Genomic DNA, 19,266 nt, shown 5'->3' with positions numbered 1-19,266 from the left:
AGGCAGACATTGGTTTCAGACTGGTTGTATTATTCAATGATTTGTTGACTTGCAAAAGTAAGGCAATGAGGAAAAAATGCCTGACCGAAATGGAGAAAAGATGGCTTTGGAGAGTTCTGACACACCCATTCTTTAGAGAACGGATTGAATTCTTATGTCCTCGCTTAAGCCAGTTTGCAAGTCTGGCAAATTACAATTCCATGTAGCTATATTTCTTTATAGAGTTTAACAGCTAAAAGCCCCTAGTAAATAAAACCATGCCTATGTTATCCTTGTGATGACAGGGAACCTCTACACAGCCCAGGCACAGATGGAGGATACTCACGTTTCATAACTGCAGAGAGACAGGACATACTCTTGTCAGCAAGAAGGCAAAACCTACTCACTCCATTTCCTGAGTGTCTCACTGTGAGACTAAATGTGGGTTTGATTGAGTTTTTATGGGCAGTATTCATTCAAACATGATTCTATGGACTCCTACAGACTAAAGTAAAATCTGTTCAGCATTCACTAATAAACCTAATGAAGCCATAGTTAATCAGGATTAATATACATATACAGCTGATTGACAAACCACATCTTTTTGCAGAAAGGTCATTTCTTACTGCCAGTCATTTCTTAAAATACACCAAAAGATGAACTGGCTTGCTTGAATTACCTACATCTCTCCAACCCTTTTGGAGGACAGTGAAATGGAAAGGGGATTTTAGTGAGGCTCTTAAATGTTGACGGGAAATGCATTGCATAGAGAAAGTCTTTGGATACATTTTCAATGTAAAAATAAAGTAATACTTTAATTTCTAAATTACTTGTTAATGCATAGTTAACCAAAGTGCATCAAGACTACTTCATGTGTTTACAGTAAAGGATGTAAGAACTAGGTTTGTTTCTTTCTGACCATTACACAGAATTATATCTTGCATCTTTCTATACTGGAAAGAAAATTAGATTTTACCGGCTTTCATGATTACTGTCAGTGTCCACTTCCACTGAAGCTATTCTCAGATGCTCAAGCTATGTGATAATTGTTCTGTATTCCCGGTGATTTTAAAATGTGTTGTCTGCTTTTAACTTTCATCATGAAGCACATTGTACAAAGTCCTTTTTTACTTTTTTTAAGTGACGAGTTAGTTGATAATCAGATACATATACATGAATTTACCACTTTTCCTAAAATAATCTTGGAATAATCTGTAATATATGGTGCTATGGAAAGTACAATTTATTTTATTTGTTGGGACTGCTTAGAAAGGAAAAACAAGAACAGTTTGTGAAAAATGGAATTTCTCTTATATGATGGTTTTGACTGTGTTGTGGCTCTTCTGTTGTGTATTGTTCCCAAATGTCACAGTTCTATGTGATTTTTTATTTTTCAGTGTTTAGCAAAACAAAACAAGTGTCTTGTTTTTATTTAATGGCTTTTCTTTCTTAGTACAAGCTAACATAAAGGAAGATGATAGTTAAGTTATTAATTGGATAGTCCTAAGTGATATCCTACCAAAAACAAAAAAATCAAGGGCGGTAGTTAGACAGTGTGTTACCTTAAAGAAAAAAAAAAGAAGTATATTATATACAAAAGCCACTTATAGCTTCCAGTAGTTTAATGTTGTACACTGAAGATGAGATTTTTCACTGACGTAAATCATATAGAGCTGTCAAAGTCAGTAGGGGTTTTGGTCACATATAGACCTGGTGTGCACCTGATAATGAGATACTGCTTAGATGACGCATCCCTGTTCATATCAGAGGGGACTGCCCACACCAGAGGAGATGATTTATCATATCAAAGAATTAATTTATTTCTAAGACATCATTAGTTCCACCTTTTAGCTGACAACAATGGGACAGAAAATGAAGGACCTTTCCACAAAGGTCTTTACCACTGACTGACAGTCATTTTGTATGTATATAAGACACAATCTGCTTTGCAAAAAGAAACATCTGTTTTATGTTTCCTAATATGTTTTCCTTTTATATGAACAGGCAACTCTAATTGTCTATAAATTTGCTGGGTAAGATAAAGGAGATCTAAATCTTTTCCTAATTACTGTCGAGCTTTGGTTTTTTCCACTTCAACTGCTTTTCAATTACAATTTGTAATTAAATTGTCATACATTCCTAGGACATTACTCACTTTAATGGCAATAAAACAGATCAGACCAGAGACATTATCTGGCTGCAGAACTTCCTGGTAGAAAGAGTGTGAGTGGCACTGGGAGAGCCAGACTCTGGCACCTTTTTTCAGGAATGGTGGCAGCTCAAGCAGCACTTTTCAGTGTCTGGATGAGGATTTTGTCATTTAAAACAGAAGCCTTCAACTCACAAATGCCATCTAGTGCTCTCCGGGCAGAGAAATATGACTTGAGATAACCAGACTGCCTATCTCACTGGCAGTCACCCTGGGGGTCCCCGCAAGGTGGTAAGCCTCTGGCACTCCCACTTCTCTACTGAGGAGAGGAGGGGAAGGCACCTTTCCTAACATAACAGCACTCAGGCCAGGAGCCGTCCAGGGGAGGTATCCCAGGCTCTACCAGCAGGCACAGCCCCTCTCTGTCCTGGTACCCCAGGGCCTCCCACCCAGCTGACGCCCCCCCAGACAGGTGTGCCTGCAGCCTCCAAGGGCCAGGCCGCGCTGCCCGGGCTCTGTCCAGGCCCAGGAAGGACAGGCGCCTGACAGCAGTGGGGTTGGGAGTGCGGGAAGCCAAGGACACTAGGGGTTTTTGGAAAATAAGGTATGGTAAATACACATTGCCTGGCATCTCTGGAAAGCTGCTGCTGACCCTGTGCTTAAAGCATGTCAGGTTACAAAGGACAAAGTGGCTTTTTCAAAATACCGGGGTCCTACTGCATGGACTGCATGGACAAGGATAATGGAGGCTGAGACAGAAATTGAAAGCAAAGTCACTTCCTTGGCCAGCCAGCTTGCCTACAGAAGAGGTCTGCCAGCAATGAGACATTAATTCTCTCTTTTTTCTTCATGGGCCAAACTAGCCTGGGGAAGTGGAAAGGGTGGACTACAGTCAGAGCGCCTGTGCTGGCAGAGAGCAAGCCCTGTGGCAGTCTCAGCAGAGGCACTGCACTTGGGGACAGTCTCTAGAGAAGATCATACATTGCCCTGCTCATTGCCTCCTGTTTTCCCTGATGTGCCTCTGCTCCTTCCAAGTGCTGGTTCAGCTGAAATACTCATCAGGGGTCTGCAAAAATAATGGTGACGACCAAGCTAGAAGTTTTGAAAAATCACTGAGACTGGTGCTCCTGCATCAGCCTTTGCAGAGACCACCAGAAAATTCAGAGCAGATGTTTAAAACAATAGACATATACAAACAGATAGAAGTGTATGGTACAATAAACAAAAATTTTTGAAAACAGACAAAAACTGTTCGGTTGTGGTTCATTAAAACCATTCATCTTCTACCTCTACCATTACATCTTCATGTCAATTACTTTCAACTCCTTCCTATGGCTTAGGTGAGGAGATTTGTAAGGTGGATGAGTAGCAGAACAGTGATATGTGAAATACATTTCATTATTCCTACAAGCTTGAAATTTTAACAGAAAACATGATTTTTTTTAATGTATTTGCCATCTGCTAGCAATTTAGCTGTTGTAGAGCAGAGCAAACAATGGTGTACACAATGAGCTTATTGTATGTGATTTTTTTCTTAATTGCTCCTTAAGTAGTGGCTGCGTGACTAAAATACAAAATGCTCCAGAGGGCTATGCATTACCCGCGGGACGCTGATTACTGTCATGGTACAAAAGCAAACAGTTGAGAGACTGGAGGATATCTGCTTACCAAAATTTTTGACCTAGTCATTCTCTGCTTGTGAAAACAGACTGACTGAACTCACTTTTATGCACTCATGTTACTGAGCTCAGCTTTTGGATTTAAGGAGTGCAGTTATCTGTCAGCTGGCTACTTTTAGCAAAAGGCTGAATCTCACAGACTATTTGATTTCATGTGTTCCACTACTTCCCAAAAAAGAAATCAGTAAAGCAGCTATTTCTAGTTTCTCCCACATCTGCACGCACATGGACACACAGAGCAGCACAACGGAGCCCCATTACCTGTGGAGTTAGTTTCCCAACCCTCTGTGTTATTGGCTCATTAATCACAACTTCTACTTTGCAGTCATCCTTCTCTCCGGGGATGGAAAACTTGAGGTCATCTTCAGACAGGAAGACAGACTGTCCCTTCATCACTTTCACCCCAAGGTTGACACTAATAAAGGAGGAGCATACAACTCTTCGTACAACAAACAGCAGTAGAAACAACCAGCTTTTCTCAAAGGGCTTCATATTACAAGGGGGTGCCAGCTCTTCTCCACCAGTGAAAATCTTCTTAACATAAGAAGTCTTCTTTTTCTCTGCCAGCAGATTTTCACCGTATAATGAAGGACCAAAATGTTAGTCACAGGTAACAATGTACCACATGTTTTCTATTAAGATGCACTCCTTGACAGAAATTTGGACAGGGTCCTCTCAAAATATCCTTGGGTTTATATAAAATTCATTGGTCAAGCCTGACAAAATGACGAATGTGTTCCAGAGTACTTTTAGGGTTTGTTAATCCTGAAAATAAAGAAAGAAAATTGAGACAAGGCATTGATCAACCTGGGGGGTGGGGGTGCGGGGGATAACCACACAAAAACCTGCCTGTTTTTACAATTGCAGTTCATTTCAAGCAGCAGCTTTTCACCTTTGAATACTATGAAGTGCACAGATGCTCAGAAAATTAGCTCTGGACCAATGAGACTTCTCTCTCAGTGCATCAGCTCTCAATGTGGATTCCAGGCAACTTTGATCTGTGTGCATATACAAACACTTGCTCTGTAGGATCCATTGCTACTGGCCTTTTTTACTTCTGGACAGAGTAGATATCAATAAAAGGGCATATATGAGCATCCAAGTAATTTGAAAGTGCAGGAGTAGGCATTCATATAGATTAAATATACCTGGAAGGAGGATAAAGGTAGAGTGGCTTTTTGTTAAATCTGTTTTTTTGCCATCTCCCTCACATTGAATGGGGGGTGGGGTGTGGGGGGAGGGGGTGGAAAGTCAACCTTTAGTTGAAAACACTTTGCCAATGCCTCTCTGCTCTTCCTGCTGTAGTAACTATGCCAGGATGTCAACATAGAAACATGATATGTCATGACAAAGCTGATTTTTTTCTTTTTCACAGAAAGAAAGTAGTCATTCTGAGGCAAATTTAGTGGAAATAAGGAACAAAAGATAATATGGAGAAAAAAAAAACCTACACAAGTTCCTCATGCTCCCAGTTACAGTTAATCTTCATCTTTCATGTTTATAAACTCATAAGAAAAACATAGTTCTTCGATGTTGAACAAGAACTATTGAAATCCTTATAAAACCCTAATTTCTATAACCCTCCAAAGTAACTGAATCTATGGCCCAAAGTATAGGCAATGACATTAATGTAATTAAATTTGATAAGTTCATAACAATTTCAGGCTAGTAAAGCATCAGCATTCCTTCAGTTTCCTCTAAGTTTTTAGTGTCCTGACTACTTGTTTGCACAAGTCTAATTTAACCACAACCCTACCACCAACCATGAGCTTTCCTGAAAATGAATAAAAACCCAAATCCATGTATCTCTTTATTTTCTTCATTATTGTTAACAAGTAAGTAAATCTTCACTCTGCTGTTTCTGGCAGATTGACCTTCTGAACAGCTTATCATCATATGCACCTATTCACCTAGTTTTATGTTTCACTGAAAAACCATAAGCAGTTAAGAATTTATTTTAAATTATTTACTTCCCAAAGTAACACAAGACAGGTTCACTCACTTAAGCTGAGACTGAAGATTGAAGACATTGGGACTAACATTGATCAAAGTTAGATGTATGCTGATTATGTAGTCTGGTCCGCAAATCTTAACTACATTTTTCTAGACTTTTATCTTTCCATTTTAGTCTGAAATTATGCAGCCAGATCAGTCTAATCAAAAGCTGAGAGAAAATGCAGAATTCAAGCCAGACGAAAGGGAATTAAATCCATGGTCAAGTTTTTTTAACATGTTCCAGAAACAAATCAAAATCTCAATTAATTTTAAAAAAGTTTACTTAGATAGCTTTTACTAAAATCCAGATATGTAAATGTGTGCAAAGTACTTACTAATTTTTGTTTCTTTCTAAGTGGGATGGGTAGGCATAGCACTTAAATGCAATAAGCGCATCTGAGACAGCACTCCAGTTCCTAAAACCCACACAGTTTTGAAACATTGTCCACAGTTTTATAAAGCACAACTTTGAAAGAGGGGGAGGAAAACATATCAGCCTCCAAATAAGAAAGTATGGTTTGCAGCCAGTATACGCTTTTAACCTGAATATCTGACTGGCATTTATCACGTAGTGCATGGATTGTTAGCGTTTATCAGCTACCACCTTTTCTTCCTTAAAACACCAGCTGCAAAAAATGGAGAGATGTTCTGAGCGGAAACCTCTATTGCTGTGCCCTATTCCTACTTCCTACATCAAACCAAGTGAAGGTAGGGCTCAGGAAAGTGAAATAACTTCCTTGGCATATGTCTCAAGAAGATGCTCTGCCTAATGTCTCCTCTGACTTCAGGCATCCCAGGATCCTTGGCCAGCAGGAAGCTCCTGGCACAGGGAGTGCAATAGATTTTAAATCCTTTAACTCCAGCCTCTGATGAAGAAGCAATGCATGAGTGAGCCTCAGACAGTTTCCAGAGAAGACCCAGTTTCTTAAACCATAGAGGGGCTCAGATAAGAAGAAAATCATTAGGAACTTTATGCTCCAACTTGGACCTGGCAAAGTGTCAAGAGGCAGTTAATAATTCTGAAGCATAGACCCAGTGGTTCACACCTCACGATAATGCTAGTAACTTCATGCTCCATGGTACCAGGCCAGGGCACTGATTTACTGTGCAAAATGCCTTTATTCACAGGGCACTGGGTACCTTATGAGAAAAGCTAAAATTACAGCCTGGGGAGTTTTTTCTTTCTTCTCTCCCACCCAAATAGCTACCACAAAAACACGTTATAGCTCAGAGACAGCCTAATCACTGGCTCAGAAATAGCACTGGTCAGGAGTATACTGTTCTCTTTACACCTTACATTAGGTGCTTACAAGAAGGGAAAGCCAGCTGTCTCTCTCCAGTAGTCACTGACGGAGTCATTCACGAAGAGGTGTCTGCACCTCAGCTCTGATGAAGCCCAGGTCAACCTGTTTCTGGTGCCTGCTCCATAAACCCCAGCACCGGATGCAGGTATAAACCTCAGGCACAGGTGGTGGTGCCTCTGCTGCTTCTTCTTACCCTGCATCTTACCCAGCTGCAGGGCTGTCTCCATCTGTGGCCAAGTGAAGATCTTGAGAAGTATAAACTCACTTTCTCAATCACTTATCCAATGATACTGAAGTGAAATGACAAGAGATCCTTTCAGCACATAATGGCAATAAAATCAGAAAGTTTTGGACTGAATGCCATGAGACCAATATTCTCCCCTCTGTGTGAAGAAGGCCATTGCTTCAGCAGTCACCTGTGTGCTACACAGTACTTAATACTGATCTACAGTGACAGTACACTGCTCTCTGGCAGCTTTACAACTGCTGCTGATGCCATTGACATGTTTTGTGGCTGCCTGGAACTTCCTTAGTCTCCTTACTTCTCTGCCCTTAATATCACAGCTGAGCCCGATTCATCCCTGCAATCCCTTGGCATGTCACCTGTGTATCCAGAATGAATAAATGACCAAGGCTCTATTTAATTCCAAATGCACCACAATGTTTCAGATATACTTAGAGGATTAATGACATAATAGTGTTCATCAGGAGGATCACTATTTTTAAAATAAGCTGTTTCCTCGCTGACTTTCTAAGAGTCTGTCTATATGGTGAAACATCTCCAGGAGCACTCTGTGCCTACAAGCTCAATATCAGAAGTAAAACAGCCTTGTCAGTTCAGTGATACATCATATATCAGTTGTTACCCCTCAGTGGGGATGGAGAAACATGGTACATGACAAGAGGCTGAGAAAGCAGGGTCTGTTCAGCCTGAAGAGATGACTTATCGCTGGTTTTAGACATCTAACAGAAGAGTGCCGAGAACCTGGAGGTGCACAGGGAAGGGACAAGATGCAACCCACAAAATGCATAACAAGGGAAATTCACATTAGATATTTGAAAAAGAAAAGCCACAGTGAGCACAGTTGATGGAATGGCTTTCCCAGGGGAGCTGTGGAGTCCTCACCCTCAAAGATATTTTTAAAAAAAATTATCAAGGGCTGAGTAGCCTTATGTGATTTTGAAGCTGGACTTGCATAAAAGCTGGCTATGCTGAGATCAAGGAGTGGGAGCAGTTGCCTGCAGAGGTCTTTTACACCCTAAATCATGTGATGACTCTAACGTGAAATGACAGAACTCTCTGGCTCCCAGGACCCAAGTTAACTACCTGGTATATTTTTGCAAAACACTGCATTGTACCCTGCAAAGTGTCCAGTAATTCCCATGAAATCCAATACAAAACCATACTGGTATAAAAAATGTGGCAACAAAGAAAGAGACCTCCTTCTCGTAATTAGAGGTAGACTGGCCAAGCTGACACTAGGATTTGGGAGCTTGGAAAAGGAGTCTTGAAGACATGTCCAAGGCATTGTGCAAGGGACCCTTGCAACTTTGAGGAGCATTTTGTCTGCTGGCAGACCCCTGCCCCACTCTGCAGATGAAACCGGGGAGAAGGCAGAGGATAGAAGGGGCCTCTGAAGAGCTGGTGGATGTGGCTCTGTAGAGTTAACAGAGGGATAAATCAGACTGGGGACAATGTAGGGGAGGGTTACAGAGAACTTCAGATGTGGTTTTTTAAAAATTTCTTCCAAATGCCAGAAAAACTAGTTTTCCCTCCAGGCTGCTGGTGCACATGTGAGAAATGATGCAATGGCTAATTACAAACATCACCATTCTCACCAAATACAACTGGTTTTCAAGATTCCCAAAAGAAAAGAAAAAAAAAAGATGAAAGAAACACTGCAGAAAAGGAACTAAAAAAACTGCTGTAGAGTTATCATCACAAAATATCTGTCAAAACTTCCCAATTTGTCAAGTGGTCATTCGCTTCAGGAACCTGGAGAACTGTATGAAGTCCCTAAGAGCATCTGAGAGTTCTTGAAAGCTAGGTGTCCTTCCAACAGCAGACTCTGGAGAAAACTGCATATCTGTGTATGTATCTGTGCAGGACCCATCCAGAGGTATATGTAGAAATGCACAGTTGTGTGTCTCTGGATTTGTGTTAAGTAGATCTGTTATTTTAGATAATTTTTGGGAGAAAAAATAATTGTCATTACAACTCCTGCATGAATAAAGTTTACTTCAAAGAATGCAAATATTAATCATTGGTGGGAAGATTTCCAGCACTTCTTATTTATTTAGAAGTTATAAGTGTACAGATTCCTGAGTGATTCTGAGGAGGGATAATGTGATGTAAATAAAGACTAATCCCAATTATTTAGATAGCTATCTACTAGTGCAAAACAGCTGAAAATAAGATCAGAAACAGCACCAGTAACTCTCATTTGCAATACCTAAAACCTGATTAAAAAATCTATAATCACAGTGACTTTGAGCCAAGTCTCAATGACACCCAAAGTCTTCAACGGATTTGGATGAGAATTTAAGAGTTTCTCTGTACCTGACAAAATCTCTGGTTGCCTGGGAGATTTCACAGAACGATTGGATCCAAAATTGCCCTCTTCTTTTGCAAAGCTTGAAGGGGATTATAGAGGATGATTGTTGTTGGCTGGGAGCTGGACTGATTGTTTTAATGAACACCAGAAAAAGTTTACAAGAAACAGAAAGAACATAGGATTCTTTTTTTGGAGGATGGGATTAAAGAAAACAAATAGCAGCCTTGCGTGATTTCTAGGAAACATACAAGACACAGAAAGAACATAGGATTCTTTTTTTGGAGGATGGGATTGAAGAAAACAAATAGCAGCCTTGCATGATTTCTAGGAAACAGGACAAATATTATTACAGCAATTAAAACTTAGCCCCGGGCAATGAAAGTATCCTGAGCTTTTAAATTAGGGGGTTGTCGCTTCAGAATGTGCAATTAACACATGCATCCCTTAGACTGTTTACTATTTAATGTTTTTGTTCCATGCACTAGAAACAAGGATTATAGGTCACATAGAAACTAGGTATTCAGCAAGGTATTTGTTGAGTTAAGGAGCGGTAGATAACAGTTTCCTTCTTTGTTTTCCTTTCTCAGCTTTGGTCTGTGTACAGAAGTCCTGTACACTTTTTAGCAAAGTAAGGAAACAAGAAGTGTTTCATTACATGGTCAGTGAATAGACCTTTCTTCATCAAGGAAAAGAGATGAAGGATGTGAAGCACATCAGATGTATCCAGGTTATTAACATTTCTTTTTTTCTTTTGTTTCTTTGTTGTATTAAAGCAGAATACTGTAAGGTAGAAAAACATTGGTTTTGTTCATTTTACCCTCTTTCACATTACAGCTATTTTAACAGTGATTGTCAGATTAAGACCCAATACAGTTTCAATTTACAGAGATAATTTCTGACTTCAGTTTTCATTCTCAGCATAATATTGTCACTGTTGTACACTAAATTATGATCCATCCAAGCTTAGGCTATTAAGTAGTGGAATCTGAGTGTAGAACTATCCCGTATGCTGACAAGCCAACATAAGACTGAAAACATATTTGACGTTAGGCAAAGGTAGACAAGTAGCAGAGGAGAAAAATCTGAATATAACACCATAAACATTATTGCACTATTAATATCAAGTATTACAGCTTAATGCAAGGCTGAAAAATGAATTATTCTTTTCCACAGGACTACTCAGTATCCCTCCCTGAACCCCTTTATTTTCCAGTCTTTATGAGTCCCCCTTCTGCATCAACCAGAAGTTGTAAGGCCAGAGGGGTTTCTGTCTAAGCCATGCTCAGCTCTTTCCCATTAAACAGGGCTAAATTGTAAGGGGACAGGTGGTGGGGCTTAGACAGTGATGGACAAGAAAATAAAGAGAGAAAGCAACACTGAGAGGAACACATTCAATCAATCAATCTCAGGGATTCTTAACAGCTTATCCTTCAACCACTACACAACATACATTTGAAAAGGTAGAGAAGGTCAGAGTCCCAGACTGAGTCTAACAAAAAAAGAGCTATTGATTGTGGTGGCCCCCTTAAAGACTATCTTGAGGACAATGCATTGTTCCCTTTCAAGTGTTAAATAGATCTGATTATATTGTTAGAAGTACTTTACATTTTGAGATAGAGATCGAGATCTTATTGTTAACAGATGCCTATAGTACTGAAGACAACTGCAAAAGCAAATAAAATTAAGCCTTGGCTTTTGTTTTAATAAAGGTGAGAGACTAACAGCTAAATTACATTTTCTGAACAGGTAAATACTTTCTCCTCAAGGGACCAATGAAAAAGCCTTTGCCCTCTACTCTTTTAAGCCCAGAAAACTGTCTCACATAACAGAAGTTGAGAATATAGAGAAGAAGTGATTTTTTTTTTTTCTCTTAGCTGCCCCTTATGTGTTTTTAAGATCATTATGCAACTAAGAGCTGTCACCTGTTCTCCACCACACATGAACACTGAACTGGAACAGAGTGCAATGCAGAAATTACTCTGAAAAGGAAATAATTCCATCTTTTTGACAGCTGTCTGAGGAAGTCCATAAAACACTGCAGCTACCAGTGAGGTTGTTCCACTGATGCTATCCATAGGTTACTGTCCTGCACATGACCCTCATCCTCCTGGGTCTCAGTGCTCACTGATTTCCCATCTTTCCTTTGAGAATGTAAAGCTATAGGGTATAGCTGTTTGCAGGGAAGGTCAAACCAGCCTAGGAGAAACACAGACTGAACCAACCTCTTCGCCATTTCCAGGACTAGTTAAATTTTCAGAAGGTTTAAATATTTCCACTTCAAATTTTCTTTTGATGATTCAAATACAGAAATAGATTTGGGGGTTTGGCGATCAAAGGGAGCAGGCTACTTCTCAGTGTAAATGTTAATACAAACCACTGTGGTTTTTTACTGGTTTAATTGGTTTATAATATCATATTGGTACTCTTCTAAGGGCATGACACAATTGCAAAGATCAGGAACTCATTTAGTCCTTCTTTTCTGCTTTTTCTGTATAAGAAGGGAGAGAGGGATCCTGGAGATTCCCACTTATGGGGTGAGGAGGAATATAAACTAGGGGGAAACCACTGAAACCAGTAAAATAAAAGCACTAGTTAGCCATCCTTTTTATTTCTTGTTTAATCATATGCACTGCAGAGAGGGAATAAAACCTACTGATCTTAAAAGAAGAACAGTCTATAACAATGTGTGGGTAGTAGGATGCTTCCTTTAATCCACCCAGAGAATGACTCAAAAATAAAAATGAAAACTACCCCTAATAATGGAAAATGTGTGTGAGTAAAGGGAGTGTAGTGGATAGAATAAACATCCCAAGACCATTGACTTTGAAAAGACATTTCATTTCAGCACTTACCTAGCAATGAATAGAAAAGAAACTAGTGAAACCCAGCAAACAGCCTAGGATTAGGCAGTGACCTTTGTGCTTGTGTTACAAGGACAAAATTGTTAGCTTCACCTTGACCCATAACTTTGGTGAGCGAAGACAGAAATTACAGCATTACATTCAGTACCTAACGTGACAACACAAGGCTTCCAGCTCTGGAGCCCCAGGCTTTTTCATGACCTTTGCAAGCTGTGGTCAGATGTCATGCACAAGGTGCTAGATGAGCTTGACTTACATCAGAGCAGCTCTACCAGAGAGTGAACAGATCTCTGACCCATAGGTGTAAGGGTGTCAAAACCCGTAGGAAAGGAGCAGGAATAGCCTCCTGCATAAGGAATAACAAGGTGAGGAAGCAGGGACAAGGAATCTGTGACCATCGGTCCAACAATGGCATTGTTTCATTACACCATGAACAGCAAGGTCTGATACTTCAGTGAAACAATCATCAGACAGTGGTGGTAAAATGCAGTACCAATGACATATTGCACATCTCCATAGTGTTATGCAGTATGCACGTATTCAGTAAGTTGAATGAGATAACACCCAACCCTGCTCTACATGGAAGTAGAGAACAATGAAATGGCAGTGGACTTCCACCTCTGGCAGACTCCCTCTTACAGGTAGAAACTACCTGAAGCACAGCATCTGATTTTGGTGTTTTTAGAATAATTTCTTTATGCACTACCATTGTTTGGCTGGTTAACTGAGCAGGGGGGAGAGGCTGAGCTTTGAGTTGATGAGCCTTGAGGGTAATGGCAAAAGTTCTGAATTTTCAAGAAGGAAGACTCAGCAAATTGTTCTTCACAAAAACAAGCTCAGTGGCAGGTGTTCTGCATCTTGCAGTGCTAAACAAAAGAAGACTTGCAATCTGCTGCACATGCTACATGGAGGATTTTTTCGAATGCTTAAATTTTAACAGCTGGTAGATGGTAAGGTTTAAACTTTCCCACAAACACACTGGCTTGGTTCATTGCGTCTCAGATATGTGAAACTTAGATGCTAATTTGAGCTTTTTGCCAGGATTACTGCTATATTCTGGGAGAAAAAACTATGCCTCCAAAGAGCAATTCCTTCCTGTTTATATAGCTGTCTAAGGGAAAGAGGATAGATTTAGCCCAGACAAAAATTTAGGTTTCCAAAGGTATGTGAGGGGACTCCACTGGGAATTTGATATTCCCTACATACAAATCAAACTGATCTGAGGTCCTTCTGTGAAATCTGTAAGTTACTTAGATGTGTTATGGTTGTCTTCAGATGATGTTTGATAAACAAGTAGTATGCACTAGATCAGTTACACATCTCACCAAAATTAATCTAGAGGCACTAAAAAAGAACCCTGAAACCAAGTTCCTCTTTTGTTAACAATTTCCATTGATAAATATATATCTTTATGCATTCAGGATGCCTGCACAGTGCAGCTGCAACCTGTCAGCTCATGTAGTCACATCATGGTTTTAGACAACATTTGTCAGAAAATCAAACACAATCCAGCTACGGTTAGTTATTAGTGTTCTTTGAAATACTATTGTAGGCTTCACAATGGTAGCAACTACAGATGGAAATAGCACATTTCATTAGGCAGTGTTTAACAACTTCCCAGATGTAGTCTATTCAGGTTTATTTACTCAACTGCACAAAAGGCAGCTGAATCATCCTGAGGATCTCCTGTTGCAAGTCGATAGGATGAAGTTGTGCAGGGACACCCTAGCTACAGTAATTCTAGCCCACGCAGCCGTTAGTGTGGAATAAATTAATCTTGGTCTACAACTGACTGCCACAGAATCTCAAAAAATGAGAGAAGCAAAGTTTTGATGACAAATGACCTGCTCAGTTTCTCTTTATGCTCAACAGGTAGAGTCAAGTGAATTGTACTTTTAATGTATCATTATTTGGCTAACATGTGCTATTTTACCATGATGTTTTTACTACACATACTGTTGTTGTTGCCTAAATTCACCGTTAGATTGATGAAGTCAGAAATCATTTCTTTTCCCCATGAATAAGTTAATTCCTGTTGTACTGTAACTAATACTATAATAGACATGTATTATCAAGACCACTTGTACTGTAACTAATATTACCAAGACTACTACAAGGACTGCAGAAAATTAGAGGAATGAATAGGCAGAAGGTACTTTCATTTAACAACTCAAGTCATTGTCCAGGGACTTGTTTAATCCATTGTTCTTGTACTTGCCTAATTCTTCTCAGAGCAGGGATCCATGCTGGAAAAAAATTTCAAAATCTAAAGGTGCCCAATCCAGACCACCTTAGTCTCTAGGTCAAAACGATCTGCATGCAGTCATGTTGCATGCAAAATAAACCCTAGGGAAGAATCATGAAGAAAATGCTGGCAGGCCCACAGCAGTAACACCTGAGTTAAGAGAAAAGAGATGGGACAATTTCTGCAGGTGTGTGTGCTCTTATACGGTGAAAGCAACTGGTGATTTACAGTGCCAATGTCTCCCACAGACACCTTGGACACATGTCAACAGCAGAGATGCATTTCTCTCGAGGTAGTGTGCAGTCCTAAGTTAGCTGAGACAATGACCTAGCAGAATTCTCTAACTAGCAAAAACGTAACTTAAAAAATTCCCTTTTAGTAACTGTTTCAAGAAACGTTTTTTCCTGTTTCTACAGATTTTGTTGAAGTGTCTCAGCACAACACAGAGGGACAGCAACTAATCCCTACAAGGTGACGTTATAAGAGTTTGGAGCTAGATAAATGCATAGCAATCAACAGGAAATATAAAAACTGTGCAAGCATGTATGTGTGTGTTCAGAAACACACATAAACATTTACACATGCATATGACCAATGAACGTCTGTCTGACTCAGATGAATGAAGTCAGCTGTCTGAATGTACATGACATGAAAACTCTCACAGATCCCTACTGCAAAATAAAAGTCTACAATTTTACAACATGCATTTTTAAAAAAAGTTCTTCTAGCTGAATGAAATATATCCTTTAGAAAGACTTACTAATATTGAAAATTTTCATTATGTCTTCCAGTGCTTTTTATCACATTTGTCTCTCCCAGTGTGTCTTAGGAAAAAGACAATTTTAAGAAAAGAAATCTTGCTTAGTGCTTCTAAACCTTTATTAAAAAACAAAAAAAGAAAACAAAAAACACAAAAAACGCACAAAGTTTTATTAAAGCTGGTGGAAGAAAGTCAGCATAGTTGAGAAATCTGTATCAACTTGAACATTAGGATACACTAAGTTTCTTTGAATCCTTAACTTCCAAGTTAAATTCTTCTAAAATACTGGCAAGAACCAGTGCCTGTTTTCCCCCAGAGTTAGAATTGAGCTTTCATTCATCCTGAGTACAAAAATTACTGTCTGACTGCTTTGCTGCAACATTCAGCAGAAAACTGGATGTTTGAAGCTGTTAAATATTATTACAACCACAAACACAACAGCATTCAATGTATACAACAAACTTGAAGCAGATACTTACAGGTAGCAGTGTTTCTCCAGGAGGCTGAACACGAGATCATACTAGAATAAAAGAAATAATGAATGTCACTGACCCAGTAATCTCTGGTTTAAAAGACTGGCAGAGAAAGAAATCCAATGAGTGGGCGACAGAAAGAAAGACAGAGAGGGGGAGGGGATAAAGAGATAGATGAAATTCCAGTCTTTCTGGTCAGCTTGGCTGTGGTTCTCTTCCTACTAAAAATCCACAATAAACACTCTTTGCTTGCAGGACTGCTCCTGACTGCAGAGACCCAGCGTGCAAACACTTTCGGGCTCCCTACGATAAGGGCATTCTGAGATGCCTTGGAGTGTTTACACTCAGCAATGTTTCTCTGGCAGCCAGCCCCAGGTCTTCCTTTCCCCTTCTGCTAGTTAAGTCTGTTGAAACTAAAAACTGAGCTCCTGTTAATAAGGTTTGCTCATTTTTCTTCCCCACTTCTGCTAGTTTATTTAATTCAACACACACACACATATACACTCATTTATGTATTAAAGATTCATAGACAAAGAGGTGACCTAATCTTTTCAGATCATTTTTACCCCCACAAGAAGGCAGAGTCTTTATTGAAATACAGACATGACTAATTTGCCTTGTAAGTAATGGCAAAACAGGTTTGATCTTATTTCAGGGTGGCTGATGAAATTAAAACTAAGTATATTATCAATTTAATAGAAATGCATATTGCCTACTTATAAGTGTGATACTTTTTAAAAGCTGAAATTCTCAGTTAACCGCTGTTCAAAATCTTGTTGCATGTTAAAGTGTCCAAATTAACATATATTCATTTTACTGACCAATTGCAGTTGCAACCAAGGAAAATCCAGTATTCAAACATTATTTTTTTTCCTCCGTTCAGAAAAGCAGGAAAGCAGAAGCGCACAGGCCAAATCTCACCAATTATTTAATACCTCATAGAATTCAAGATAGGTCTCCAGCTTTCTGTCACAAGATTCACATAGATTTGCAGGTTTGACTAAGTGATGGAAGTCTAAGGAAAATTTGCTACACACAGTGTCTCGTTGGTGCATCCAGAGGAGTAAAATTGACAGCCCACATTTTCAGAGCACAGAGGCTGTATTGCAAAGTCACCATGCAGGGACAGAATTACCTGGGACACACCACCTTACGCCTGTCTTGGTACGGTGACTAAAAGCACTTCCAAGCATAGAGGGCAAACAGATTTTCAGCCCAGCCACAGGGCATTGTTACAAATGGAATAGGGACTGCATGGGGAAAAGCTACTAATTCTGAGTTCCCAGTGTAAGCAGGGGCCAAATCCAGCATGACTGTAACTCTGTAGCATGTTGCCTCCCTTTGCCCCTTTTTGAACAAGCAAGCTGACTTTGACCCTCATATGGGAACAAAACTGCACCACGAAAATGCAAAACTGAAGTCAATAGTATGGAAGAAAAGAACGAGCAGATGTTCCTGTGGCATGACTAAAAGGCAGATGAAGAAAACAGATGACTGTTAAAAATTAAAATTAACTCAAAGCTGCACCATGTGTAATGTGATACAATCTGGGCTATATTTCCTTATGGAAAAACACAAGGCAAAAAAAAAAAATATCCTCGAGGTACAACACTAGTATCAGAGTCGTATTTTGTTTTGGGTTTCAGATCTCTACTAATAGTCAGATTTTGTCAAGTTTCAGAAAAAATATGGAGTGAGAGTTTATCTCCTCTGAGTCATGTAGATGGCTGTGAGATAGCTTGTGTGCTTGTGTTTGTGCTTGCTGGAACGTAGCTTCTAATTCATCATGATTAATGGCCTGTTTGTATTGTACAGTGGTCTGGTTAGGATCAACAACACAACTGTATTTACAGGCTGATTTAAAAAGTGGTGGTTTATTTTAAAGTATAATGTCTCTGACCCATTGATCCATAACATAATTGCAGAAGCTCTTTTCAATTCAGTTTGATTGCCCCAGCAATGAACTTAGCATCTCATTTCTTACTGTACTCCTTAACTAAAATTAATTTTTTTGGTCTATCAAGGTCACATGATCTAAAGAATAGACTAAAATTACCAAAGACTTATTGAGAAATGCCAGAGAACTGAGTAGACATGTCTTTTGTACACATACTCTTTATTTCAACATTTGTCCGCACAGGGAAGAGAATAGTTCAGTTTCCTGTGAATGAAACAAGCATGGTATATATTCCTTCTAAATTACTAGCTAAAATCATGCAGTCCAGACTGTTGGTATGAAGGTAATCAGGCAACTGTTTTCTGTAAGCTTTCTTTAACAAGGTATAGTCATAATCAGTCCCTTTCTTTCTAGGATTTTATTTGGAAAAGAAAAAAGTGTACCTGAGGCACAAAACAGGCAAGAACACACACACACATGCACCCCATCTCTTCTATTTAATTTCAACTTGGATTCATAAGCAATGACTTAAAGCACATGGGATTTGCAGATTCAGTCAAGACTCCTGTAAGGAGGATGTTGTTCTCAGAGTAATGAAAGACTAGCGTTCATCCCAAATCTGAAGGCTGTACACCAGAAGGACCTGTTGAACTGAGGAGGAGGGGGGAAAGATACAATTATTTCCCAGGTATTTAATACATGGCAGGGATCTTATTCTGTGCGCAACTGTACCTGGCTTCAGCAGTCCACTCTTCAGTCTCTAATGCAGGTTAAGGAGAACAGGGTGAAAGGGCATGCCTAAAAGGGGAAGTATCATATCTACCGTCTTTTCCTTCCCCAGCCTATATACACTCTGTCCATAAAGATTCACTGTCCTCCTGGCTAGTGCAAATGTGGGAAGGCGCCTGAGTACACTAAGTTTTATTCTTCCTCAACATAAGCAAGCAAGACCAACAACACAAGGTCAAAGAATGAACAGGAAAATATGGGCAGATACCTTGACAGAGAGCTGATCCTGCACAGGCTCTTAATCCTCTAGGCTTGCATGGAGACTTGCCTAGTGGTTTCTCCAAAAAAGTTTATAAGAACATGATAATCACGTTCATGTCATCAGAAAACCAGCACACTTCCTGAAGAAGAAACAAGGATGATCTGGGACTACTGCATGCTTGTGGCTAGAGTCACTGGCTGGGGCTTCTTTGCAGCACTGTGCACTGCTGACACAACTAGGAGGGTAATGCTGCTGCTCCAGCCTGTCATCTTCAATCCACAATAACTCAGACTTTACAAGGAAGAAGTTACAGATTACTTTCATAATGAAACGGTCTGCTAGTTTCCTCCCTTTATCCAGAAGTACTTGAGCATTATC

General features: G+C 39.6%; 1 protein-coding gene across 1 annotated transcript in view; it reads right to left on the bottom strand.

Annotated features, from left to right (window-relative positions):
- Positions 1–16,203, bottom strand: part of FREM1 (FRAS1 related extracellular matrix 1) — a 74,681-nt gene extending 58,478 nt beyond the window's left edge. The window contains exons 1-2 of the mRNA XM_037374317.1: positions 16,007–16,203; positions 4,069–4,572 (exon numbers count right to left, since the gene is read on the bottom strand). Of these exons, the coding sequence (XP_037230214.1) occupies positions 4,069–4,299 (231 nt within the window). The 5' untranslated portion in view covers positions 4,300–4,572; positions 16,007–16,203. The remainder of the gene's footprint in view (positions 1–4,068; positions 4,573–16,006) is intronic.
- Between the last annotated feature and the right edge of the window lie 3,063 nt (positions 16,204–19,266).

Source organism: Falco rusticolus, chromosome Z (genome assembly GCF_015220075.1).
Source record: "Falco rusticolus isolate bFalRus1 chromosome Z, bFalRus1.pri, whole genome shotgun sequence".
NCBI classification, from domain to species: Eukaryota; Metazoa; Chordata; class Aves; order Falconiformes; family Falconidae; genus Falco; species Falco rusticolus.
Note: the sequence above shows the minus strand (reverse complement) of the source record. Positions and strands in the feature narration are given on the sequence as shown.